This window comes from Cyprinodon variegatus, unplaced genomic scaffold (genome assembly GCF_000732505.1).
Source record: "Cyprinodon variegatus isolate N-32 unplaced genomic scaffold, C_variegatus-1.0 Scaffold1382, whole genome shotgun sequence".
Classification (NCBI taxonomy): Eukaryota; Metazoa; Chordata; class Actinopteri; order Cyprinodontiformes; family Cyprinodontidae; genus Cyprinodon; species Cyprinodon variegatus.
Window position 1 is genome coordinate 1 of NW_015151835.1, and position 27052 is coordinate 27052.

A 27052-nucleotide genomic window follows, 5' to 3' on the forward strand; every position below is an offset into this window, starting at 1 on the left:
GCCCTAATCCTCTTCTGTTCTGGCAGGTTTATGTTTTATTGGAGAAATGCTTTATCTGGTCTGTGAACAGGGTTCCTGTTAAAACGTGGGAGTGTTTACTTTAATCAATGGGGGGAACTTTCATCATCTTATTACTGGGTGTAGAAGCTTCAATTGTGCCCCTTTTTAAATTGGCAGAAATTAAAGTTCCTCTAGTTGAACTGAAATTCTTTTTTCCTCAAATAAAAAAACAAAAAAACTGTTTTATATCCAATCTGACACATGGACCTCAAGTAAAAATTAAACCCAGAGGAAACTACTGCATCTTGGGAAAGTATGCACTCAACTTTGATCAGATTATGTGAGATTGAAGCCGCATACTTGGCTGTATTTACTTGTTTAATGGTTTTGTTATACACAAACATAAATTACAGAAGTAGTAGGAACATCAGATATGGTTTCTCAAATAGCTTTTATCAAATGCTGTGAAACGTGTGATGGGCGCTGGATTATCACTCACTGAATTCTATGTAGTCGAGATGGATAATTTTGCTTAATTTTTAAGTCCTGCCAGAGAATTATAGATTTGATTATTAAACATTATAACTAATGAATACAATTTGATGTAAACCCCTGCAGTTTAGGCTGTTTTTCTCGGAATATTCTCTTTATATCCATTCAACTCTGTCTATTGTAATATAAAATTAATATATTCTCTCTACTTTAATGATGCACATCAAAATCTCAATAAAATAAGCCGAGGCTTGTGTTTGGAAAGTTGCAGAATGCGAATGCATGGTTTCATGTGACCGTGCACGGCTGGAGCAGGTGCACCTTAGCCAGAGGCAACAAGACGGGCCTTTCACTGCCCAACATGGATGGATGGGTTCACTTTTTGCCCCTCTTGTCAATGCACGGGGGGCGGGGGAAAGCAAAACCCACCCACCTGTAATCCCTCACCAGGAGGCACACAGATGAGATTGTAAAAGAAACGACACACATAGATGAAGTTTGAGTCAAAGAGGAGCACAGTTTCTCTTGGCTGTGATATCAGACTGAGCTGCCCACGTGAAACAGACAAGGTATGCATCTCAGACATGACGTGGGTGTGGAGATGGAGTGACACGTTTAGTCAATCTCCATTCAGATACGGTCGGCCTTCTTGATTGAATAAACTTCTCTCTATCAGAGAAAATTATAGAAAACAGAGTTGTGCCAAATTCCTGGAAGGCTATCATTCCTAGAAGGCATTCAAGTTGGTAAAAATCAGTTCAGGGCTAAAAGCTTGGGAAACTTTTTGTTTCATACTGAGGCTTTCATACTGAAAATGTCTGTAGGAGGGCTTTTTTATGAAAGAGAGTGAAGGTTTATTCAGGGAGAGATGTATGAATAAACCTTATCCTGCCTCTATGGCGCAGGACTTTAAGCAGGTGTGTTTATTTCCGTTTCAGGCTGTTTACACCGTGATCCTTACAAAAGAGCTCTGTCCTCATCTCAGGCCTTAAATATGGGAGGTCCAAAAGGTCATGAGAATCAACTCTTTAAGTAGAAAACATTACCTTAATCATCTCTACTGACTTTTTGATGATTTGATATAGGTTTTAAAATGTGTATGCTGCCACAATGGATACAGTTTAAAGCTTAAAATCAGAGTTTTTTTTATTGATTTAAGGAACTGAACCAGATGTTGCTCCACAGAGGGTGGAGTTACCTGTCTGACTGTAACCTTGTTCTGAAGTCCGCAGTGGAAATGGCCACATGAAATGGTTTCTTTGAATAAGAAAACTTTCCAACAATTAGTTAAGAGGTTTTCTTCTAGGCGTAATAGTAGAAATGCACTTTATTTATTTTTTTGTTAAACTTTTTTTTATCACGGTGTGATAAATACTGGATCTGATTGGCTGCAGGATGTCAGGCTGGATTATTCTGAATTATTAAGGTGAGGGTTTGTGGCCAGAGCTGGTTTCCCTGGCAACTCGGCACAACAAGAGATGGTGGATAATCAACTCAGCTGCGTGTTGTAAACTCACATTTTCAACGATAATATAATTAATTAGCATATTATTAATTGATTTATTTCTTATTTCATAAGCGAGACAATCTTTCTTAAGATGTTTGTTCTCACACCTTGTTGGGAGTTAGAATAGTATTTATGGGGTTAAAATCAATTACTGTGTCTTTAATAAGATAAATTACATTTTTATTGTTAAACAATATGACAATTTCCAGTCCGAGGGGTTATACTATATTAAATAAAACGTATATAATGTTCTGTAAAGGGTGTGATTTAATCTAGCATATTAAATTAACTATTTGTAGAACCCCAAAATCCTTTTAAAACGGGGTTAAATGTGTTGCTATTCATTCCCTGAAGAAAAGAAAAGAAAGGGGAAGGAATCTAACGAACCAAGCTGGCACTTCTCAGTTTGATGATCTGATTTTTCTTGCCTTTATAACGCTCCGTCTGCTGCAGGAAATGGGATTTTTTTTAATAGCTGTCAGCCAATCCATTGGGTTTTACCAGGCTCTGTAGGAAAACTTAACCTCCAACACACACAGAAGAAATCCTGTGACGTTTTTAGCAATGAGGAAGGTGTGGACTGAGCAGATCTTCACACACTTCTCCTTTTTATGACGTTTCTTTATGTTCCTTATCCTGCAGGAAGTGGAGCTTTGTAGCTAAACTCCTTCAGTCTCCTTCACACTTGTATGGAGAGAGCTGTCATGTTAGAAAATGCATGCAGACTGCCCCGAAGAGGCTGAGAGCCCGACCTTTAGCATATGGGTGTGCGCTTTGACCAGCTGCGGCCCTCCACCTCTGCCCTCGGCAACAGCAGCCCAGTGCGGAAGGTTACACCCACCAAACAGCCCAGAGAGCATTCAGAAGCTGGGCTTCTGGGAGAATGGATCCCACTTACTGTTCGAAGGGTTAAAAATGACGTTAAACAGATTTTCACATCTCTCCTTCCCAAGATTACCCCTGAAAAGAGCTAAAACTTTTACTCTTAAGTGTGAGCATGGTGCTGTTGAGATCATGTTCACAGCAGAACCACAAGCTCTGATCTGGGAAAGCAATAAATCAGAATCGGATCCCAGTTCATTTATTTTTTGGGGTGTGTCTCGTCTGTATTAGTGTGTTGTATCCTGTTTTGATGAGGGCTGTGTCTTTGTGTGAAGGGTTTCACTTTGTGGTGATTATTTTTGGCTGTGAGTGCGATTAACTGTGTCGGCATCACTGGTATGTTTATTTGTAGGCAGTTAAATCTTTTTCTTTTTCTGGCCAGCAGTTCTCAGGCCTTTTTAAAAAGAGGCATTGGTCTCTTTTAAAGAAGGGAAATGAATTTTGCAGGTCTTTGATAAGAACATCTGCAGACTCCAGTCAACCTGATCTGGTTCCGCTCTCCTGAATTAATGGTTCTTTATGAACCTGATGACACAGTGACAAAGTAACTAGCTTTTGGAGCAGATCCACTTCTAAAACATGCAGGATTGAAGCTCTTGAAGAACAGCGTTGACGACCCCTATCTAAAGCCTTGCTCTGATTGTGCTTTACTTGCAACTAGTTATGCACTCGCATGGAAATCTGGGCCAATTGCGATTGAGGTTTTTGTCAGTTTTATATATTTTTCCCACCCTTTTTGTAACTGGTCAGTGCAGAGCGGGCAGGAAACGGGCAGTGCCAAGACAGGAAACGCGACCGAATAGCTGTACCCTCCTTCCACCCCCACCTACAGCTCCTCCACCCCGCTAAGAGTTCTCCACATTCGCCATGCCTCAGCATTTACAGTGCTTCTGCATTCACACATCGCCTCATGTTTCCTGTTTTCCTTCCTCCCAGCCTCCCTTTACTAGTCGCTTGTCACCCTTCAGCGTGCAGCAGCTGGCCAGTTCTCACCCGGAGCTTTCCCCTCATGCAGCAGCTGTAAAAGAAGCCAGGTCTGTTTCCTCAACAGAGAAAATCACTCCTATTCTTACAACCTGCTCAGTTTTGTCCCTGCAAAACCATGAGAGGAAAAAAGTGAGAGTATTTTGTGAATCAGGGTGATGGTTAACCCTTTTCTTTTTCCATTTCCTGCTTCAACGATCAATAGCAGAATATTGCATCCCTACATTATTTTTGTTGTAATATTCAGGCATCTGGAAGGATCATGGATGTAGCTTTATCAGGTCTCTGTTTGATGGAGAGTTCTGTCTGGCCCTACGAACACAGATTCCTCTAAAGCACGGTTCAATTGGTTGCAACGAGTCTGAGTCAAATCAAAGTATTTTCTGAGGTGTTAAGATGGTTATAGCAGGAAAAACAAAACTAATATTAATTGTTTGGATTAATTCTTTTTACTGAAAAACTAATAAAATCTGTTTCTGTTGGTATCTAGCTAACAGGAATCAGCTGTTTTACAACAACAAAAAAACAACTGCACCATCAGGTGCTGAAATGTTTTAACTCTTGCCTATATATAAATTAATTTATAGCATTTATTTCTTGTTTTATGCATCGATTTAAGCAAAAATACTGAATGAAAACCTGCTTATGTGAGATAGGCCAAATTTCTTTCTTGCCAAATAAACCTTTGTTGGCATAGTTTTAGAAGAAAAAAGTTAGCAGACATGCTTTCCGTATACTTTTTACATGGCGGTATTATCAGCAGATAAAGTTGGTTACAGGGAGTGCATACGGAAGAACACTGCAGATCTTAGTCAGATATATCATGTTTGTTGCGGTTTTTAGTGGCTTATTTAAAGCAATACAGTTGCTCCTTTTAGACTGGGGAAGTCTTCTCCTTGATCTCAACCCTATCAGCAGCTGCAGAAACTAAGTGCATGAAAGGAATGTTAATTTGCTGCTCTTTACCTTAATGAAGGATCGCTCAATTTTTGTGCTTGGCTTACGGTGTCTCAGTGCAAAAAGTTTTCATGTTGCATAAAAAAATGTGGGTGCGATTCTATCTTCCTGCACTGGTACATGTTTGTGTGGTTAGGACCTGATCAGTTAACCCCAGGACGTCTACCGCTCTGCATTTACGTGTTTCTCTGTGTTTGGAGGCGGGGGGGTGGGGGGGCGTATTGTCCATTCTTCAACATTTACCTCCCATGACTTTAAATTAAAGGTCAAAGAAGGACACATGTTGTTCCTGGGAGTCAGGGAAGTGGCAGGTCTGCTCTGAATCCTAAAGCAAGCTATAATGTGAAATGTAGAAAACCTTTACTACAAAAAATTGAAATCTATGAAAGTCAATTTTATCCTAAAGTAATTACTTTTTTTTCTTGAAATGAACAAATAATTGAAAAAATTTGCCAAATGTAAGACGATGTAATCTTAAAATAAGAAAAAATATTTCAGTCTCCCATTTCAAGTAATTTCATATTTAATTATCTTATTTTAAGGTTAAAATACTTATTTCATTGGCAGAACATCTTATTTTCCTATTCAAATTGAGGGTAAATTCACTCATTTTTAAGACATCTGTACTAATTTTCAGATGGTTTTTGCAGTGTAATCACTGTGGTCAGACGAATCTTTATCGCGTGTTTCTAAAAGTCTTCAGACCAACACCTGAAGTCTCAGTATTAGAATTAGGCAAAAGAATTATAAATTCAAATATTTAATCAAAAAGTAGCTGCTCTATATCTGCTAAGCATGCTTAGTGTCTTGCTCCTCAGAGAATTCACTTCCCTATAATGGTGCTTTCTCAGGGTCTCAGGAGGCCTCCTCCACCCTCTCGTGAATTTAAATTAGTGAAAATCTCTGTGTTTTCTCTTCATTATTTCGTTCCTGTTAAGTATTTTTTTTACGATGGTGGCATTAGAGGCTCGTCTTTATCGTTGACATTAATATCAACAACAATGGGGAAGAAAAAATTTGTCTCTATTCTAGATTTTTTTATTATTTTTTTTCTCTTTTTTGGAAAAAAATTCCCAATAATTAAACTAATCGTAACATAAGATGATCTGTTTAAGTTCAAACATGACTTCAGAGCTCTTGCGTTAAGGGTCTTGCTCATGGACCCAGAGTGGCAGTCTGTGGGAGTTGGGCTCGAACTCATAACCTCAGGATTCCAAGCTCTATGCCCTAACCACTAGGTCGCCACTTCCCCTAAACATTAATGTAGAGCTTAACTTAGCATTGTGAGGTCTGCAGTACCTCAGATGTAGGCAACCTCCTGGATAAGTTTTCAGTTCCCTCCCAAAGTCCCAAAGTACCACTCTTAAGCCAGGCATACACTGTGCGTTTTTATTATTATTTATTTTAATCGTTGCATGCAGCTACAGCTCTCACTGTTCTATGAAATCGCAGCGTTTCATCGTACAGTGTGCGTTCACAGCTCATGATGCATGTTCAGCCCGACGCTCTGATCCGATCTACCTGCTCACACTGTGCGTCTAAAAATCACCTCGGACTCAGCTGCACAGTGAGATGGAGCTACTCAGACTCGTCGATCCGGAAGCCAAATAAGTAGAAGAGGAATATGAAGCTCACTAGAGTGAAACACACTGCCTTGGCAATTTGTGCAATTTTGTGCTGAAAGCCCTTAAAAGAAGAGGCGACGCCGTATTTGGACAAAGACATGGCTGAGGAAACGTTGCTACTAAGGTCTGTCAATTTTACAGAAAGAACTCCATTTGACTTGCCCCCTGCCATGCTGCTGTGTTTACATCTTAGAGGAAGAAGAAAAAGAAAAATCCTTGTTTGTGCATGCGCCCTGAGCGATTTGCCCTCACGATTCCTGATCGGGAGGTGGTTGTTGGAAGCTGATCGCCCCTCGTTACCCCTTGTAAACTACACCCAGCACAACACACAATCAGGCTGAAAGTCGGCCCGATCGGAAAATTCTCGCACGACTGGAAAATCGCAGCGAAAATCGCACAGTGTACGCCTGGCTTTACATGTTTTTTCCTTTTTTATCTGGAGTCTAGAAGTTACAAAGGAGCGTAACCTTTTCTACACTGACATTGGTGTATTTGTTTTTCATCCATTTATCCATTTTCAGTTCTCTTTCAGTTCTCTTTCAGTTCTTTAAAACCTCTTCATGCTGTCAGGCAGGTCCCATTTAGTTAACTGGCTGTAAACTTTTGTCATCAACCAGGTCTCTGTGTGGCTAATGAAAAATATTTTTATCTCTTAATTTAACAATGGGGAGCAAATGCTTGTTCACGTTTTCTAAATGCAGTAGTTTTTTAAAAACGCGTTTGCTCACTCTCTTAGGGAATCCTTGTCAGTTAATAAAATACTAAACAAGACCTTCTCACTGCACAACATGTGAGACTAACATGGAGAATCATATTAGCCTGAGGAATGGTTCCCCAACAGCAAAATAGCGGATGGCGACGTGAGTCAACAAGTGAGGCCTGTTTGATTTTTGCAGGCAGAGGACGCTTCCTCCTCTCTGTGAGCGCCGACCCTTCTGGGGACACAGTCAGGCTGCGATCAGCATATCAATGCAGGCTCCTCTTTTTTTTTTTTTTTTTTTTTCCCCCAATAGAGGGCTTAAGCAAACTTAAAATGCTTTCAGCACTATATCAATAACACTTTGTTTGAGAGCAAGACTGTGTCAAAAGATGTTTCTAGATGGCAGCCAGGGTGTCCGTGCTCAGCTGGTGAGGCATTGATTGAAAGCTGATCATGGCTGCAGAGTTAAATAAGGGAGCCTAAAGGAAAGGAGAGAAGGCTTTGTAGATATGGGTTCAGATTTATCGACATATTGGCCTCTATTGATCCAGCCTCTGGTTTCATTTGACACCGTTGAACCTAATGGGCTGGTGTTTGAGGTCGCTGGTTGCATAGGGGCTATTGATGCCAAGGAGTCGGCTCGGCCAACGCCAGGAGTCTCGGGCAGCTGGCCCTCCCATTCAATCCAGACACCAAATACAAAGTCTCACTGTGGGCTAATTGGGTCACCCTCGTGTGGGAACGATTTGCTCTGGTGTTTGCTCAATCGTCCCTTGATTTCTTCTTCTTGGGGACGATTCTAAGAACAAAGCAAGGCAAAGTGAATTTATTGACGCCACATTGATTAAAGTATAAACGTAAACCTGCATTTAGAATAGCCAGCCACTGGATTGTGAAAAACCCATTCTCATCAATATTCTGCCCCTTCATAGCATTGACTAATGTAGTGACAGCATCACATATGTTCCCTTTTTACCGGAAATTACACACAACTCACTTCCCTCATTGAGGGAGAGCTAAGGAAATGTGGCCACAGTGCAGGCAAGTGAGAAAGGTCGATGCTAATGGGGGACAGTAAAGAGAACCATGATGATTCATGCCGTTTCTAAACAAATATGTAGGATTTCTGAGCAGAGATGAACACCATGCTTCATCGCTGCTGCGCTCCTTCCCCCATTATGTCACAACCAGACCCCGTCCCTGATTGGTTAACGCAGTGGTTCCCTAAATTTTCTTGCTTACAAGAAAGTCATCCCAATTATCATCCGTCCTGACCAACATTTTTAACATGTCAGCAACGAAAAGTCAACGGGTGTAAATAGTAATTGAACTAAAGTCTTTAAAATCTCAAAATGACCACCTTTCAAGTGTGATGTTTTAAATGTTTAGACATATTTCCCTTGTAAATACTCTGCCCCCACACAATAGTAGACTTTTTCATTTAGAATTCACTTTTTCTTAAACACTTTAGACATTATCACTTAAAACGGCTGAACTCGTAACAAACTTCTTGTGTTAAAACATTGAGGTTTGCATTAAAAGAAGTTGAATAATAAGTGTTGCTCCACACTTTTTCTCTGTTAAGTTCATCTTAGCAGGCCATTGTCTATGCCTGCTTATGCCTGCAGATGGGCAGGATCTCAGGAACCATCTCTGGTGAACATTGGTAAGAGGAAGGGTGCACCCTTATATCCCATTTACAATACCCTTGAAAACCCGATCCATGCCGAGACTGGTCCGAGCTCGGATCACTTAACCAGGCCGAGCTTGGTTCTGACGACCGTTTACACATCACACTATCTTGGTTCCTCGACTCCTCGCCTCCTAGTGACGATCTGCGGTATTACTGACAGTTTTGAAGGAGGAAATCAAGCAGTTGGTGGCGGTAATGGACCAAAAGTTGTTTGTCAACCGCCATAAAACATAAGAAGAAGACAAAGAAGAAGGAAATCAAGCAAATCAAAAATTGCGGCGCCCGTTTGTGTTGGTTGACTAGCAACTTCTGGAGGGGCATTACCGCCAACTACTGGAATGGAGTGTGAATCGGGATGTGCAGCCAGATGGAGATGACGCATTCTGCTCATGCACTCTTGTTATCAGAGAACTGAGCCAGGGAAAAAACGGAGCCGAGCCCACCTCTGGAACTGGTCTCCAGTTAGTGCGGTCTGGTTGTGTCTAGCTCGGTTCAGTTCAGTTTGCTTTCCATTTACACACCATAAGTTACCTCAGTTACTGAGCTCAGACCGGTCTCGGCACAGTTTTTCAAGGGTAGTGTAAATGGGGTATTAGAGTCTGCATGGCAAAAGCGCTTACCTCTGTTTCAGGAAACACGAAAGATGATTGAGTTAAAAAAGCGAATCCATTATTGATCCATTATTGATGGATTGTGGGTAAGATCTGCCCAAGAGAGGCCTCTAATCTTTAGGGGTCTTTATTAAAATACTTCTGTAGTAAAACAAAAACGTGACTCATCTCAAGAAGCAGATCAGTTATTTGTTACCTCTGCGTGACCTTTTATTTTTGTGGTTTTGAAAAGAGGAAACTGGAGGTTTCTTAACAGTCTTGTTTCTTCTGTACGCCCTAAACAGCACCGCAGTATCACAGCTGGTTTTTAAACTGCGCAGCACCAACTAACACCAACAGTGTCTTCCAATCCACGTGGCCTTTTACCAGAATTAAAGCCCAAAAGGTGTGAAGGTAAAGTAGGGAAGGTGAGAGCAATAGCTGCATGTTCCTGGAAACATGGTGTCTTCATGCTGCATCTACACCTATGATTCACGGCTGTGACCGGATCTGAATTTCCCTTAAATTGGATTTTCTTGAGCATGTGTCGATCGGTCATGGAGTGTGTGGAGGATGCTGTCTATTGTCGGTTTGAGGATGATGCTGTGGTGGTTATTTCATGTGATGTAAATTCTGGATTTTATTTATACAGAGTTTTTTGGACTAATTTTAAGAGAAACTGAGCAGCCAGTGTTTCCATACTTTTTTTCTCTTCCGTTTCTCTGTGGGTATTTCTCGTCCCTCCCCTCCTCTTCCTCCAGTCATGGTGAACTTCCAGTCCTGACGGCCCACATACTGGAAGAGGAGGAGCGCGCTCTGTGGGACGCAAGGTTATGAAACAGGATCTTGGATTCTGCTGTCCCCGACCGACCCACTCACAGTTCACAGCACCCTTTCAGTGACAGGATATATGTTTGGCTTTTCTTACCGGACACCAGCATTTCATTCTGTTTGGTGGTTTGATTCATCCAAGACTGAAGTACTGGCAGTTTGTTTTTCTTGCCCTCCAAGCTGTGAAGTGAAACGTCAACCAGATGTTGCTGAATGCACCTTGTTCTAAAAGCCCTGAGCAAAAGTCCAAACTTCAGATCAACACAGACATAGAGCTTTTCACAGTCTTTTTTAAAATCTTCATTTCATCTTAAATATCTTTATGGGCAATTTAAGGGAAACTGGAGTAAGAAAATTAAGTTAAATCTTGATTAATCATTAAAGACATTGATTTTGCTTTTTTATCTAAGCAAACGGCTCAGAATTCCCAACAAAATAGACCAATGTGACCTTTTTGGTCCACATTTACAGGATGGGCACAAGGTAAACAAGGGGATGGGTTAAAAACAGGTACATTGCTCACATGTTAGATCAGTAAAGTTCAGTTATTATTATTCTTATTATTATTTTCATGGTATAATCCTTCTAATTAGGCTGCTGGGTTTCCAGGCACAGACTGAGCCGCATATCATCCAGATGTTTAATCACTGCTTGCTTTATCTGCTCTAAAACTCGCTTTGATATGTGTTTAAGATCCTTGTCCTGTTTAGGGTTGTGAGTTTTTTTATTTATTTTTTTACTTTTTCTCTTTTGGGAAAATTAAACTACTTAATGAACATCCCGGGACTGGTTTGTTTTTGCCAGGAGACTCACATATTGTTGTCTATTGTCGCAGAACTTTACTGCTGCTTTCTTCTATTTCGCATGTATGGATCCGCACATGAGTTACAATCCTCTGGATTGGTCAGATCAAACATTTGGTATCATTTTTTTTTTTTTTGTGCATATTTATGGTTGCGTGCTGCAGAGTTGGTAGTGCTTCTGCCTTGCAGCAAGAAGGTTCCGGGTTCCATTCTCGGGCTGGCGTCTTTCTGCATGGAGTTTGCATGTTCTCCCTGAGCATGCGTCATATAACGCAAACACTCATTGGTTAGCTAAAAGAAATCATCAGAAGCAAGCAGTTGTTCTTCAAACTGTAAAAGTGAATTGTCAATGCCATGCTACAATGTTTGATTCAAAAAAAAGATGTTGAAATGTCTGAAAGGTCGGACACAGGCGAGAGTGTATTGAGAGATGGAGACAGAGACCAACAAGACCTCCCTCATCCTTGGCCTTATCTCAATTAATTTTTCGAAATCATCGAAAAAATTTAGCTTTCAATTCATATAGTTTCATCTGGCAGTTTTTTTTTTTTAAGGTTACTTTATACTTTTATACTTTAAGTAGTTTTTGGAGTACATAATTTTTCACTTTTACTTGAGTAAAGAGGTCAAGTTGATACTTCAACTTTTACCAGAGTGTTTTTAAACTGCAGTATCTATACTTCTACTTACCGTAAGTAACAAATGTGTGTACTTTTAACAGTACTTTTGAACTTGCGACCTGTCCAGGGTGTACCCCGCCTCTCGCCCATGGACAGCTGGACATGGGCACCAGCACCCCTCGCAACCCCAGCAGGGATAAGCGTGACGGAAAACGAATGGATGGATTTAGTGTTGCCTCAAAACAAAACTATCAAACTCTATATATCAATATCCAGGAAAATATTCTATAACTTTCAAAACTGTGGGAATAAAATAAGTCAAATAAAGGCATTAAAATATTTATCAACAAGAAAATATCAACCTTTTCAATCTTAACAATAAGCATGCATTCTTAACAGAATCAAAGTCTTTTCTGGTTAAATAATTGTCAAATAATTAACCCAATCAGACAATTTCAGAATATTTTCAGGTTGTTTGAGGTATTATTTGTTTTATAGTCCAAATAATCTAGAAATCCAAAATGAGCAATAACAAAATGATGCAAACTCTTTTATTTTTATACCCATGCCATGCTAAATTTGTTTTGTATCCAGATACAGTGTTTGAGAATCAATGCTTTTGACAATGGTGTTTAAAATTTATGGAAACTGCAAAAATTCAAAATAGAATTCTCAATTTAAAAAACAGTTTTTACACTTGAGTGATGTTTTTGTGAAAAAGAGTTATGTTGGAAAAGGATTTAAAACGTTCTGTAATAGTGAAAATTTACCTCCCACTGTTAAAACTGCTTTTCCTTCTCTAAGCCTCTGGTCTGCGTCTAAAATGCTCATCCTAGTCGACATTACAGAACCACTGCAACTTACCCGATTTGACCATACATTCCTGAAAACCTCTCTCCTTTATTCTCCGATGTGTGGTCCATGCCAGTTTGCAACCTCTACTTCCTGTTTATCACAGCATCCCTGCCTTTAGCATTCACTTGTGGATTTTTTTTTGTCCCATCATGAAACACGGAGGCTGACACAGACTGCAGTTTGGTGTCAGAATTAAGTGGAAACCTGAAGTCTGCACTCGTTTCCTCAGCCAGGTTAGATGAATGAGGTTTCAATTTGAACTTGGAGAGGCTTCATATTGAGATCTAGTTTTCTCTGTTGGAGATGCTCATTCACACGCGGTTCATTGTTTGAATCATCTCATTAAGTCAAGCCGCTTACAAGTTAGCTGGGTTTCCTAAAGAGTAGTGCCAATGCAATATGGCTGCCAGCGTCTCTTTTTTGTTGTTTATTTTTCCTTTTTGTTGTTCAGAATTACGTTCAGTGTTCTGGCCTTTTGCAGATCCTCTGTCACGTCTGTGTTATTTAATCTAGAGGCTCTTTCTGCATGGTTGGGTAGATTAGAAGAGGTGTAAAGGTGCAGTTTCCTTCAGTCCGTGAAGCTGCTCCAAAAAAGTGAAAAGCTCAGGCTTCAGAGCTGCTGCCTTGAATACTAACTGCAGAAAATGGGTCAATCAGCCTTTTCTAAAAAATCTGATGCCTTTTATTCCCAAAGCATTGCTAGAAACGTTGATGGAGGATGTCAACTTTTTAGTGAAATACTGCATTAGAAATCTGTCAGCTGATTTTTTTTTTTTTTATCTCCCTTCCTTGCAGGCTGTCAGCATCAACAAGGCTATCAACACACAGGAGGTCGCTGTCAAAGAGAAACATGCCAGGAATATCCTTACATCATTACTCTGTGTATATGTGGAGGTTGGTAAAGAGGAGCTGTGTTTGTTTCTATGTGCAGAGGGTTACATTAGTGCAAAACAACAACCTCTGTGTAACCCTGTCTAGCTCATGTGGTTCTGCTGCACATCTGATTCAGTCATCAAAAACAACTCGCGCTGCATTTGGCATTTATCTTTATCAATCTCGGAGAAAAGTTGTGATAAATGGAGCGTGTTGACATTTTAATGTGGTCTCCAATTAAAATGAAGGACTTTAGGCTCTTTGTGATTTAATTAGGTTTATTTATATAGATTCAGTTCGTGGCAAATCTCATCCCAAGGCAGCTTAGAAGATGACCAGATCCAGTTCATATCCAGCTATACAGAACCCCAAATTAATTCCGATCAGTTCTTTCTGTCCATCCAGACAAATGTTTGAAGAAAAAACAGTTTATATCATGTCTAATTTACTCATAATCCAGTAAAATAACAAATAAATAAGTATCAATAAAATAAAAACTAGTGAAAGGTTATCTTTCCAAGGCAGGGCTCTACAGCTGTTAAATCTGCTGATTAAAAGTCAGGTAGATAAATAAAGTTTTACATGACCCACAGTTCTACTGAACTTTTATTCTATTTTGAAAAAAAAAAACATTTTTATTTCTATTTTAAGTTTAAAAATAAGAAAAATGATAAGTCGAAAAAGCACATGGTTTCAAACCTAAATTCAACAAAAGATGTATGAAATTTAACGATCTGATGTTAATAGCTGTGTCGGTCCCAACGGATCTAGAATTGTAGTGTACTATTCTGGCTTCTGTTAAATTTGACCATGTCGGGGCGTACAGATGCTGCAGTAGTTAGCGCACACACTCAATGTACGGAGGCCTTAGTCTTCAACGAGGCTAACCCGGGTTCGAATCCGGCCTGTGGTCCTTTGCCGCGTGTCTCTCCCCCTCTCTCATACTCCAAAAAACAAGCCTATTGTCCAAAAAACAAGCCACTATGCTGTAAAAACTAAAAAAATAAAAATAAAATAATTTTGACCATGTCCATAGGCAAAGATCTATCCAGTCTATTTCTATGCATTTCTTGTAAATTTTATTTAGGTCAAAACGTTTCTCCTCTACATGCATCTGTTTTTGGTTTAACAAATCCAGTTTGAACACTTCCATATTTGTTTTTTAGGATGAAATTTGTCCCGTTAGCTGATTGACTATTTTCATAAGGTCATAATATTTTCATAGTAATGTCAGTTTGCCTTTTGCTTGTGGAGAGGAGTTTATGACAACCTCTTAAAAAAACTGTAACGATGATTGCATTAGTTAAAGATGGAGGATCAGAACATCCTAAATGCAAATATTACTGGTAATTTTGTGTCTTTGAAAACTCAAAGCTGCTTTTCCATTAAAGAAAACCTGCTGAAACCTGCCATGAGCAAAGGATTAGTATGAGCAGCCATCAGCCAGGACCGGCTATGTTTAGAAAGTGTCTAAGTAAAGGAGGGCATTTACTGAACAACAACAAAAAATCAAATAATTATTAAAAACAGGGTGATAAACACTTTATATAAGAAATAAAATAAAGGAAGCGGATAGTATATTTTGACAGCAGTACCATAATTTAAAAAGAAGGTCCACCTGGTCTGGTATGGCATAAAACACCATTCTTGACCTGTGAACAAAAACTGTTGGATAATGACTGTGTTAGAAAAAAATCAGGGTCAAATATATTCTCAGGTATGAGTCAGACATAGAACAACACGGTATGCAGAGTGATCCGTTGGTCCTTGACTCATGCTCCCACCTTGCATCCTGGGGACCCATCATGAAAAAGGCGCCCACACGTTCTGGGCTGCCGTCAACCGGCTTCCCCTCTCCAGCAACGCCGTGCTGTGCTGGAAGTTCTGCCACGTCTTCCACAAGCTGCTGCGGGATGGACACCCCAACGTAAGCACAGAGCGCACCCAGACGTCAGGGAAAGCAGCGACGGCTCTTGTTTTACTCAGGTTTGTGTTTCCACCTGCAGGTGATCAAGGACTCCATGAGGAACAAGGCAGATCTGGCTGATATGAGCAGGATGTGGGTAAGCAAGAACTCCGATGATTGTCTTTGTCATGAAGAACTCTGGCCTTAAGCCATGATGGTTTTTTTAATCATGTCTGCTGATCTGTTTGATCTCTAAAACAAAACGCTTAGTGATTAAATCAATAAACCTTCAAGGAGATCAACCCGATTTTGTAGTAATTGGAATCCATTCAAATAATTCGAGCTAGTTATTTGAATCTTTTAATCTGTTTCCATTTTGTTTTATTGCTACAATAACATAAACAAAAAAACAACTATAAATTAACCATAGTTATCCTGAAAAAAAAAACGTTTTAACATTACGATAATCAGATCTAAACATTTCTAAACACATCAGGCTGCAGCACAACAGCTATAACTGATCAATGTTGCATCATTTGCCTTTTTTTCTATTTTTAACATTAGACGTTTGTAAAAGAAAAAAAAAATAACCCAAAACGCTTTAGAAGCTAGAATAATATATTTAGAATCCAGCTGCTTGTAGTGGGAACTGAAACCGGCCAGCGACTCTATAGATTAGGTTTCATAAAAGCGTGTACATGGACGTGCATTTATTCTGTACAACGAGGTATTAAACTCCAGACTCCCCCCGCAGCTTTTCGATCTTTCTCTGCTTTTATCAAACCTGGTTCAGGTGATTGACGTTCAGCCAAAGCCTTTTAATGAGCCATTATTGGAAATCAGTTGTGCTGAGCGGGGACAATTCTTAAACATGCAGGGCACCCCCCTATGAATACCCCTGCTCTACTAAATCACAGCATAACTGTATGTAGAGACGGACGGCCTAGTCAAAGTCCAGATTTGAATCTGTTGCAAAAAATCTGCTGCAAGGCTGGACAATGTGTGCTGCTTACTCCATCTGCCTGAGCTTCAGTTAGAAATCTGCGAGTGTTTGAATGTCCAGAGTTTGTAGATGAAAGACATGGAGCCCTTTTAGAAAGAGGGCATCCAGTCAGAGGGCTGAACTCATTGCACAAAGATTATGATTGCAAGGCGCTGCTAATGAAGAGAGCTGATTACATTCCTATAGTTAATGTTGATCCGCCTCCATCAGCAGTGTGAAAGACAAGAAGACGCTAATTATGAATATCAGAGCACCCCCACTTTGTGCTTTACACATTAACAGTTACAGACGTGGAGTTTCTGCACTTTCGGCCATCAGAGCTGAAGCATTAAATATTATTTGTGTAGATGACGGGCTTTACTTCCTAATAATGTTTGCAATCATCTAACAGTCCTTTCAGAGCGCTGACCATATTAATTAGCTTATTATAAACACCTGGTCTTGGTGAGATCCATTTTGCTGCTTGCTGTCCCTCGTTACTTATAACGCCGGGCGGTGACCCTGGTATTCAGTAATGACTCCGTTTCTGCTGATGTCACCAGGCAGCAGCAGGATACAGGAAGTTTGGTTGCTCTGACCAAAGGCTGCGGCGTCATGTTTCCGGTTGTTTCACTCTCACACTCTCCCAGACAGAAAGAAAGAAAAGAGGGAAGTGGCCAGTTTGCTGTTTCTCAGGCCGTCCACTTCTGGCAAAAATGTCCATGTTGTTTAAATATTTTAGAGAACATAAACAAAGACATGTTTCATGTCAAGCTAACAATAAAAACGCACATGTATGCCCTTAATCATTCACTTTTTATCTATATCTTCCCCCCTCAGGGTCATCTGAGCGAAGGATACGGGAAACTGTGCAGCATCTACCTCAAGCTGCTCATCACTAAAATGGAATTTCACATTAAAGTGAGTCGACTGGTTAATTATCTCCCAAACCCCTTCATTCCTGAGTTTTATGTAGATGTTGTCATATCCATTTTATACAGGGAGGCTATAGGTTTTGTGCAGAATAATTTCTGTGGACTAAAGCGTAACCTGAGACTTTAATTTCTATAACTAAATAATTAACAAAGGGATGAGAAGCATCCTAAAATATTAATCACTATGCATCATCCATAGAAATTATGGTTATGAGCGTGATCTGTTTTCTATTTTCCATCATCGTCATGACCCTTCTGCTTAGCCTTCCTGTTATCTGCTAAAAGTCTTACTCTTTTGCAACCAGAAAAGTCCACTTTTTACAGGTTTTTTTTTTTTTTTTACCGTATTGTGTTAAACTAGAGCAGTTTTTAACTCATAAAGTCTAGAGATCATCAAAGCTATTTAATTCATTAACACCGTTTTTATTGTGAAAGTGATCAGATTCTACCAGAAAGTTTTGGTTTAAGCCTAAAGCTCGGTTCGGTCTGGTTCTGTTTCAGAACCCCCGTTTCCCGGGCAATCTGCAGATGTCCAACAGGCAGCTCGATGAGGCGGGAGAGAACGACGTCAACAATTTGTGAGTGTGGGGGCTTCAGGTTCATTTGTCAGCAGGAATTAATCATAATGATCGGTGTGTGTTCTAAAGAAAGGAAGAAAACTAGTCCCTCTAATATATAACCAAAAAGCTGCAATAAAACCGATCATTTAGATCCGCATTAGACAATAGTGTCAGACCTTTTTTTTTTATTCTTCAAAGTCGCTGTTTCTGTGCGTAAAGTGTTTCTGCTTTAACAGCCTGTAAACGGTTGAATTTCCCATGATTCCCAGAGGGCTTCTGTGAAAAGGAAAGCAGTGTTTAGAAAGTGACTTGGTTCTACATGTCAGGTACATCAGCTGTTTCTGTGGCCATGCTCCACTTCTGCACCGTTTCCACTCATTTGACCTCAACTATTTTTGCTTTTTGTGGCCACTAACAAAGATAAATGCAGCAAGAGTGACATAAATCCTTCCCCACTCAGGTGCCTGCAGAAATGAAGCTTATTTTCTACATGCAGTGTTAGCTGTTAGAGAGCTAATCTTAGCAGATGGTCTATATCATTATCACTTTAACATGGGAATAAGAATAACTTTTCCTCATTGATGCCAAGTACAAATGGGACTGTTTAGAATAAATCTATACCTGGATTATAATGGATTAGATTTTAAAGAATCCCATTTATACTTACAATAACATAAATTAGCAATCCTCAACATCTGTCTGGATTGTCTTTTCATTTTGCCAAACATTAATGCTAATTCTGCTTTAAATTATGTTGTTAAACTTTCTAATTGTTCCCGCAAAAAAAAAGAAAAAAAAGTGACTTCTAAGGAAAATGGAGAGGCTTCTACTTCACACTGATTCTCATTAACATTTAGGAAACTTTTTTTTTTTTCCTCGGCTGTTGATCGACTTTATTGATCTGTGAATCTGTGATTAAAGCAAACAGAAAAACCAAACCATTATTGTTGTGTTGGTGAAAAGGTTTGTGCACATTTCGGCAGACATGTTGGCCCACTCCTCCCTGCAGACAGCCTCCAAATCATTCGGGTTCCCAGGTTGTCGCCTGGCAACTCGAAGTTTAAGCTCCCTCCAAAGATTTTCAATTGGATTCAGGTCTGTAGACTGGCTAGGCCACTCCAGAACCTTGATTTGCTTCTTCTTCAGCCACTCTTTTGTTGCTTTGGCGGTGTGCTTTGGGTCGTTGTCGTGCTTAAACACCCATCCTCGACCCATCTTCAGCTCTCTCACTGAGGGAAGGAGATGTTGGTCCAGAATTCCACGATACATGGCCCCGTCCATCCTCCCCTCAATACGATGGAGTTGTCCCGTCTCCTTGGCTGAAAAGCCCCCCAAAGCTTGATGTTGCCACCATCATTCTTGACAGTGGGGATGGTGTTCTTTGGGTTGTACTCGGTGTTCTTTGCCCTCCAAACACGACGAGTTGAGTTAAGGCCAAGAAGTTCTATTTTGGCCTCATCTGTCCACATCACCTTCTTCCAGGTCTCTTCTGAGTCGTCCAGGTGGTGAATGGCGAACTTCATGCGGGCCTGTACATGTTTCTTCTTGAGCAGGGAGACCTTGCGTGCGCTGCAGGATTTCAATCCATGACGGCGTAGTGTGTTACCAACCGTTTCTTTTGTAACTTTGGTCCCAGCTACCTTCAGTTGATTCATCAGTTCCCCCCCTGGCAGTTTTGGGATGATTCCTCACCGTTCGCATGATCAGGGACGCCCCACGAGGCGAGATCCTGTGTGGAGGCCCGGACTGAGGGAGGTTGGCGGTGGTGTGGTGCTTCTTCCACTTCCTGATAACTGCACCGACAGTTGATCTTTTCTCTCCAAGTTGCTTTCCGGTCCTCTTGTAGCCCATCCCAGCCTTGTACAGATCAACAATCTTGTCCCTGATGTCCGTAGAAAGCTCTTTGGTCTTGCCCATGGTGGTGATGTTGGATGCTGGTTGTTTGGGTGTTGACAGGTGCCTTTTATGCAGGTTAACGAGGTGAGGCAGGTGTATTTGATGTAGATAATTGGTTGGGATTGGGGCTGTGTATTAAAGAAAAACTAACTGGCTTGTAGGAGCCAGAATACTTGCCGTTTGGTAGGGGGTCAAATACTTGTTTTTCCTCATCAGATGGTTATCAATTTTTATAAATTCATATGATGTGAATTTCTGGAATTTTCTTTGGGATTCTGTCTCTCACTGTTAGAATGTACATATGATTAAAATTGTAGATTGTTGCATTCTTTGTAAGTGGGCAAACTTGCAAAATCAGCAAGGGGTCAAATACTTATTTCCCCCACTGTATGTATTCGGGCCCAATCTAAAAAATACGGCGTTCCCCTTTAACTATTTGAGCTGATGTAATAAGTAAATTCCTCCACTGTGAGTCAATCAATCAATCAATCAATCAATAAAATCCCTTTATTGTTCCACAATGGGAAATTGTGATATTACAGCAGCAAGTATTAGAAATCACCTGTTGGAAAGAATTATAAATCTCTTAATTCATTGCTTATTAAAATCTCCCTAAATAATTCAATCGGAAAATTCAGTTTGGAAGAAGATAAATGTGACTAGCAAAAGACAACGAGCTCAGACCTTTTGTCCAGCTGTTTTTTTCTCTTTCACTGTCATGTTTCTCTGCTGCTAACAGATCTGTGTGTTCAGGCAATAAACGAGGGATCAATTGTGACCTTTCTCACCCTCAGCTTCCAGCTCACGGTGGAGATGTTCGACTACCTGGAGTGTGAGCTCAACCTCTTCCTCGGCGGTGAGTGCTTTGGCTCTCTATAGACCTAGATGTGTCTATGTTGGGTGCACACACACACACAGACAGATAATTGAACTCTGACAGACAGGAAGTAGAGAGTCTGGCTGCTCGCTGCACTGTACACAATGGAGAATGAAAACAGACATATATGGAGCGGTGAAAACACCTCTCAGCTGGGCTACAGCCGGTTTTTGTCTAGCTGAGTCACCTGAGGTTAAAGTCTGCTGAAGCAGGTTAAATATAGACTGTAATGATCGGACTGGGAGCTCAGGAGAAATTTAGCTTCCAGTCATAAAAGCTGAGGCGGAAATTACATTCTGCTTTTTATTTATCATGCAGCTTATTACGTGCCTTCATGATATTATGAAGCCGTCTCTATTCTTTTTGGTCAGTCGTCTGGCTTGGATCTGGCTTTTTTTAGAGGTTCGGCTTCTTTGATCAGAAAAACCGTTAAATATTTAAATGCAAGCGACCGGATTATTTTCCATTTTGGAATAGTCGTTAATTTCTTAAACTCAGTTTTGCAGCTTTGGGTGAGTTTGGAGGAGAGAGAATGCACAATGGAAAAATTAGTGACTTTATTCACTAGACCAGTAATCACTGGCAGGGTCCTTTCATCCATCATTCATCTATTTATTATCCATCCATCCAGTCTTCCGGTTTTTATCCCTGGAATTCAGAGTTTTGACATGAAAACTGCAGGAATATTCCTCCAATAATAGTGACATAACCTTCATTATAAATCAATTTCAGACCTTAGCTATATGGTTCACATTAGTCTGTTTCCCTGCATTGTTTATATTAAAGCATAACGTCATGTGGAAAGGGTGTGGGTGTGGGTGTGTCATGCATCAGGCAGGAAACCACACCTGTGTCGCTCTGAAGGTCTGACTTCAGGGATGAAAAGGAGGCTGTAATGATGGAGGCAGAGGCAAACTCAAACAATCCTGACTCTGTTCAGGTCGTCTCTCCCTCTCTGCTCTCCTTTCCTGTTTAAAAACAACACTGAGCCACTGCACTGTGGTGAAGGCGCTGCCTGTGCGATATGTTTGTCTTCAACATTTGTTTTCGGCTCATTGATCACTGCTGTCTGTCCTCCACAGTGTTCAACTCTTTGGACATGTCTCGGTCTGTGTCTGTGACGGCGGCAGGTCAGTGTCGTCTGGCTCCCCTCATCCAAGTCATCCTAGACTGCAGCCACCTGTACGACTACACCGTCAAGCTGCTCTTCAAGCTGCACTCCTGTGAGTCCCAGGCCTGTTGGATCAATGGCTTTCTAAATATTTTCTATTTCTGACAGGGGAATCTTTCTAGTCTCAACTTTGAGCTAAGATAACTGGGATATTTGCTCCTTATCACCTTATCGATCTGGAATTATAGAGGCAGAGCTAGCTTTCATCAGCTGATGGATTACAGGGCAGTCATTCAAATGAAGATTTATCTTATACATGTTTGATGAATGTTTCTGTTTTTTGAGTTTCAAACCTTTCATTTGTGCATTGAAGTGAATTTGAGGAAGTTGGAGTTAAATGCAAATTTTTCAACCGGTTTTCATTCAAACACTATCATTCTACCTCCACATTGCTTAGGGGGGCAGTGAGCTCCCGATTGGGCCTTTCCTTATCCATTTTTTTTTCTGCATGAAACGTAAGAAGCAGTTCCTACAATAGGTGATTTAAAAATGTTAAAACGGTGTTCCATCCTTTAAGGGATGATCTTAACCTTTGTTTTGTTTTTTATATAATAACTTGATCACCAGCTGGTTCAGCAGGTTCAATAGAGCATGACCTAACAAAGCTGGTGTATACGCGAGAGGCATCACTTTAGCATAAACTGTAATTGTCTGTCTGGGTAAGTTAATCTATTTTCTGACTAATCTAATGACTTTCATTGATGATGGTCTTAAAAAGATTTTAAAAAGTCTTAAATTTGAATTTGTGACACCTGCAAAAAACCCTGATTACAAAATTTTTTTTACAAGTGATGTTCTATTAGAAAAACAAAACAAATGAGGATTTAAGTTTTGTTTTTATATATATATAAATATGTTTTTTTTTACAGATTTTTTTCTCCTTTTTACTTTTGTTTCCTTTTTTTATTTTTTTAAAGAATATTGTTAAATTGCAATTAGCATCGATTGAATTGTTAAACTGAAAGTACAGCTACACGGGCCTCTGAAAGGCCTCCAGATCTTCTCATAGATGTTCTCCTAGATGTGCTTGAATACAAGCTGAATTAATAACCCAGGTTCTGATATTCTGGCCGTGTTCAAAGTGCTGCTGTTCAGCCATCATGTCTGCCAATACTGGAATCAAGCAGCTTCTTTGATGCTCCGATTGTGAAGGTTTTAACTTTCCAGCTTTCAGGTTATTTTCTTTGAATTGCTGTCAGACATGTTTATGCGATCGGACGATTTTATGTTCTAGCTGCATATTTTTATAGACTGAGCAGAGAAGTGTTTGCGTGTGTGTTTACAGGCCTTCCAGCCGACACTCTCCAGGGCCACAGAGATCGCTTCCAGGAGCAGTTTAAGAAGTACGGCGTTCCCTCACAGTCGCATAGAAATAGTCTCTCACAGCATCAGGCCATTTTAACTCTTCTTCTTGTGTTTCAGGCTTAAGAGTCTCTTCTACCGCTCAAGTAACCTGCAGTATTTCAAGAGGCTGATTCAGATCCCACAGCTGCCTGAGGTGAGGACGACTCTGACCGCGTCTTCTGTCAAAATCCTTCTTTATGCTGCAACAGCTGCTCCTTTATCCACTGTTGCTCAACTGACTGAGGCATGGCATCATGTGGGAAAATGTCGTCATCACTCCTGTCAGGATGGACAGGAAGCTGAGGGATCAGTTGGACTTCCTCAGTCTAAATGCATATTAGGATATTGATACATGATCAGGTTTGTGTTTCATGCAGAACCCCCCAAACTTCCTGCGTGCGTCCGCGCTGTCGGAGCACATCAGCCCCGTGGTCGTGATTCCCGCTGAGTCTTCTTCTCCAGAGTCGGAACATGTGGTGGAAACGGACGACCTGGTGGACACGGACGTCCCCTCTCTGCCGGTAAAAATAAGAAACTTTCCTGGAATCATATACGCTATTGGAAACGTGGGAATGAAGAAGCTCTAAACACAGATATTTCCTCCAGATGCCGTGTTATGTTCATTCAGAACCATAAAGGAATTCATTTCCCCCAGAATTTCTTCTTCTTTGTAATCCTGTTTCCTTGTTTCTCGCTAGGCTCCCTCGGAGGTCAAGTTTGACGACTTGTTCGGCACTTCGGCCGCAATCGATCCGTTTAACTTCAACAGCCAGAACGGCATGCGGAAAGATGACAAGTATGTTTCATCTGGAAGTACAACAAGGCTGTTGTTCCAGAACCCACAGCCTACTGAGCTACGCTCATATCGTTAAATCCTGTTTTGTTATCATCATAAGTTAGAAATGACATTTTAATCACCTGAAAGCATTTATAAGCCTTGAACATGTTCACATTTCTACTCCATACACAAACTATTAAGGTTTGATGTGACAGACAAACACAATGAAAAACAATATTAGAACAAATCTTTATTGTCCTTCAAAGAAAAATCGCCTCTGTCCAGACATGCTGATGTTAACCAAAGAAAATGTTTCTGAAATATGAAATAATAAAGCGATTAGTGTGCTTTCAGGATACAGAAAATTTTCAAATGTCTCGTAGCTTTGCTCATCCGGATTCTGAAATGTTAACCATGATAGCGTGAGCTCAGTCTGATCACATGGAAAGGATTTGGAAACATCAACTTCCCAGTCAGCTTCTGACTTTTGGATCGGTCTAATTACTGGTTTGACCAAAGGTCTCTGTTCTTTAGCCTCTGGCAGGTTTCTGATCAGGACTGCCCAGCCTTTAGTTCCATGCAGCTTCCTGTTCCCTGCTGAAATAACCCCAAAGCATGATGCTGCCAGCCCAGCACCGTGTTTCCCTCTTTTGGGGCTGTTTTCAGGAGGGTGTGTTGTTAGAAATCCACCACAAACTCGACTCGTTATTTTTTCCCAATTGTTACGAACCATTACCTCTCACTGTGGCTCGTTTTTCTTTCTTCTTGTTGCGAGAGGATAGAGGCCCCGACAATAAACGGTATGAAGTGGGACTAGAGGAAACGGTGTACAGAAAAAAAAAAACAACAAAAAATAAAACTGGTACCTGACAGAGCACTCTGTGATGGGGGCTTATCTAAAATTTCCAGAGTTCCTCAACCAGCTGACATCTGCTGAGGAAGGGTGAGCCCTTGCGATCCCTTGTCCATCAGACGCTGTTTAATAGTTCTTTTTTTGTCTTTTGCCTAAAATATATATAGTTTTTTTTTCTTTTCCTCAAAACACTGGTTAGTGGTTTCTTCTTCGTAGCCAGAGTGTAACTTTTCCGGTGCTTTTCTCTTTGCTAAAATCTTGCCGGTTTCACAAACAAATCCAACAACAAGAAAACCAACTTCATCGCGGCCAAAACCTCCAACCCTCCCATCTGGGTGGATCCATCCTGAGGTGAAGGTTCTCTTTTCCTTTCCAGAGCCTTCCTGCATCGTCCTTTCAATAATTTTTTCCTAAACCCAAAGGTCGGCTGAATGACCTTTGGGTATAGACCTTCAGGTATAGACCTTCAGTTTAGTTCAATGAAATGCACGGCTAATTCTCACACTAGAATATTTCTCTTAATTGCCTTTTCAGTTTAATTGTGTTCTAACTGAATTCTGAGTTTAAACTGCCCCACAACTTCTTTCCTGACCTGTCTGCTGGGTTCGCGGGTCATTGTGAAGCTGGTCATTTACTGATTCTCTCTGACGACCCTGAAGATTCATCCTTAGATTAAATTATAAANAGAAACCTCTAGCAGAACCAGGCTCAGTGTGAGTGGCCATCTGCCGAGGCAGACTGGGGTTCAAGGAGACAGAAGCAGAGATAAAAAAACAAAAGCAACTGTAAAAGGCGGCCCGGTCCAGGAAACACACTGCCAGGCAGTCGAGCTTCAAGCCAACTCCCATGTCAGAGGATGAAGAGAGCACTTCCGGGTTGTCACAGTCAGAGAAACAGGACTAACACTGGAAAACAGGCCGATCTCGAACATGTATAAACAAAGGTGTTGATGGCAGCAGCACAGCTAAATATTTGAGTTGTGTAAGGCATGACCAGAGGTTTAATAGTTTGCAACAACCTTGAAAATGGCTTTTAATTCTTTAATCTGTATTTGTTCTTCAGAGACCGTCTGATCGAGCAGCTGACCAGGGAGATCCAGGCCCTCAAGGAGGAGCTGGAGTCTTTTAGGCTGGAGGTAAAGATGAGAGGAATAAGAAATTCTCTTATTTCTGCTGGTCTCTGTTGTTTTTCTACCCTGAGGGCTGTCTGCTCTGTCTGCAGAGCGGCCGGCTGTGTCAGGCTCTGAGGGGGCGCGTCAACGAGCTTGAAGCGGAGCTCGCCGAGCAGAGCCACCTGAGGCTGCAGGCCGTAGGGGAGAGCGAGTTCCTGAAGGCGGAGCTGGATGACCTGCGGAGGGCCAGGGAGGACACGGAGAAAGAGCAGCGGAGCCTGACGGAGATCGAGAGTGAGGCAGCATTTTATTTATACACAGCGGCACCTTAGATAATTTCTGATGCTGCTGGTTTTATTTTGGACTGAAGAGCCAATGGCTTACCATATGCTCTCTCTGTAGATCTTTTTATTTTTGTCCTTAAAAGATTTCTTTTTGACTTTTCCAGTTCTCACTAGATGATTGGCTAAATCATATTTAACCACTGGGTCATTTTTTGCTTATAATTCTCTCAGCTATGATAACTTTTTTATTTCTTTTTTATTTGTTTGCCTACCTAGTTTAAATATTCATTCAAACAATGAGGTCTGCAGCTCTAAAATGGAAGCCAGGCAAGGTTTTTAAATGTTATAATTTAAAAGATTGAAAGGCGGACCATGCATCTGGATTCTACCCTGTTTATGCTCCAACTAAGAAGATGGTAGCATCATGATATGGGGAGGCTTTAGTTGAGAAAGGACAAGGAAGCTGGTCAGAAAATGGCCTGAGTTCTAAAGTAATGTTTATGTTTTTTTATTCTTTTGCTTATGGTTCAACAGTACAAAGAAATGTAGCTAGTATCAACAAACAGATGAACATAAAAAGGCCAACAAATAAGAATATACTAATAAAAATGGGGTTGAGGAGAAGTGAAGTTGTTTAAAGAAAAAGTTTTCCTTCAATCTATGATAATTTATTAAAACAGCCTAGTCAAAGTCCAGATGCAACTACAGTTAAAAAACAAGAAAAACTGTAGCTAAGTTTGATAACTGTTTGTCAAATGTTACATCTATTTTGAGCTTGAGATAACTTGCAGACAAGTACAAAGGTTTCAGTGTCTAAATGTGAAAATGCAGAGCCACACCAAAAAGCCTGCAGCTGTTAATGCAGTCAAAGCAGCTCAGGAGAAAGAAATGCTGATTAAATGTCATTTTTTTGGATTGATCTTCATGTCTAAGCAGCTTATTT

The 27052-nt window shown here is 40.6% G+C and overlaps 1 protein-coding gene across 1 annotated transcript in view; it reads left to right on the plus strand.

The window, feature by feature from the left end:
- Nucleotides 1-2760: 2760 nt before the first annotated feature.
- hip1 (huntingtin interacting protein 1) overlaps nt 2761-27052 on the plus strand; it is a 40609-nt gene continuing 16317 nt past the window's right edge. The window contains exons 1-14 of the mRNA XM_015402671.1: nt 2761-2829; nt 13335-13398; nt 15197-15339; nt 15419-15475; nt 17141-17221; nt 17737-17813; nt 20486-20547; nt 21651-21791; nt 23025-23082; nt 23162-23237; nt 23461-23604; nt 23782-23879; nt 25777-25849; nt 25936-26119. Coding sequence (XP_015258157.1) covers nt 2761-2829; nt 13335-13398; nt 15197-15339; nt 15419-15475; nt 17141-17221; nt 17737-17813; nt 20486-20547; nt 21651-21791; nt 23025-23082; nt 23162-23237; nt 23461-23604; nt 23782-23879; nt 25777-25849; nt 25936-26119 — 1327 coding nt within the window. The remainder of the gene's footprint in view (nt 2830-13334; nt 13399-15196; nt 15340-15418; nt 15476-17140; nt 17222-17736; nt 17814-20485; nt 20548-21650; nt 21792-23024; nt 23083-23161; nt 23238-23460; nt 23605-23781; nt 23880-25776; nt 25850-25935; nt 26120-27052) is intronic.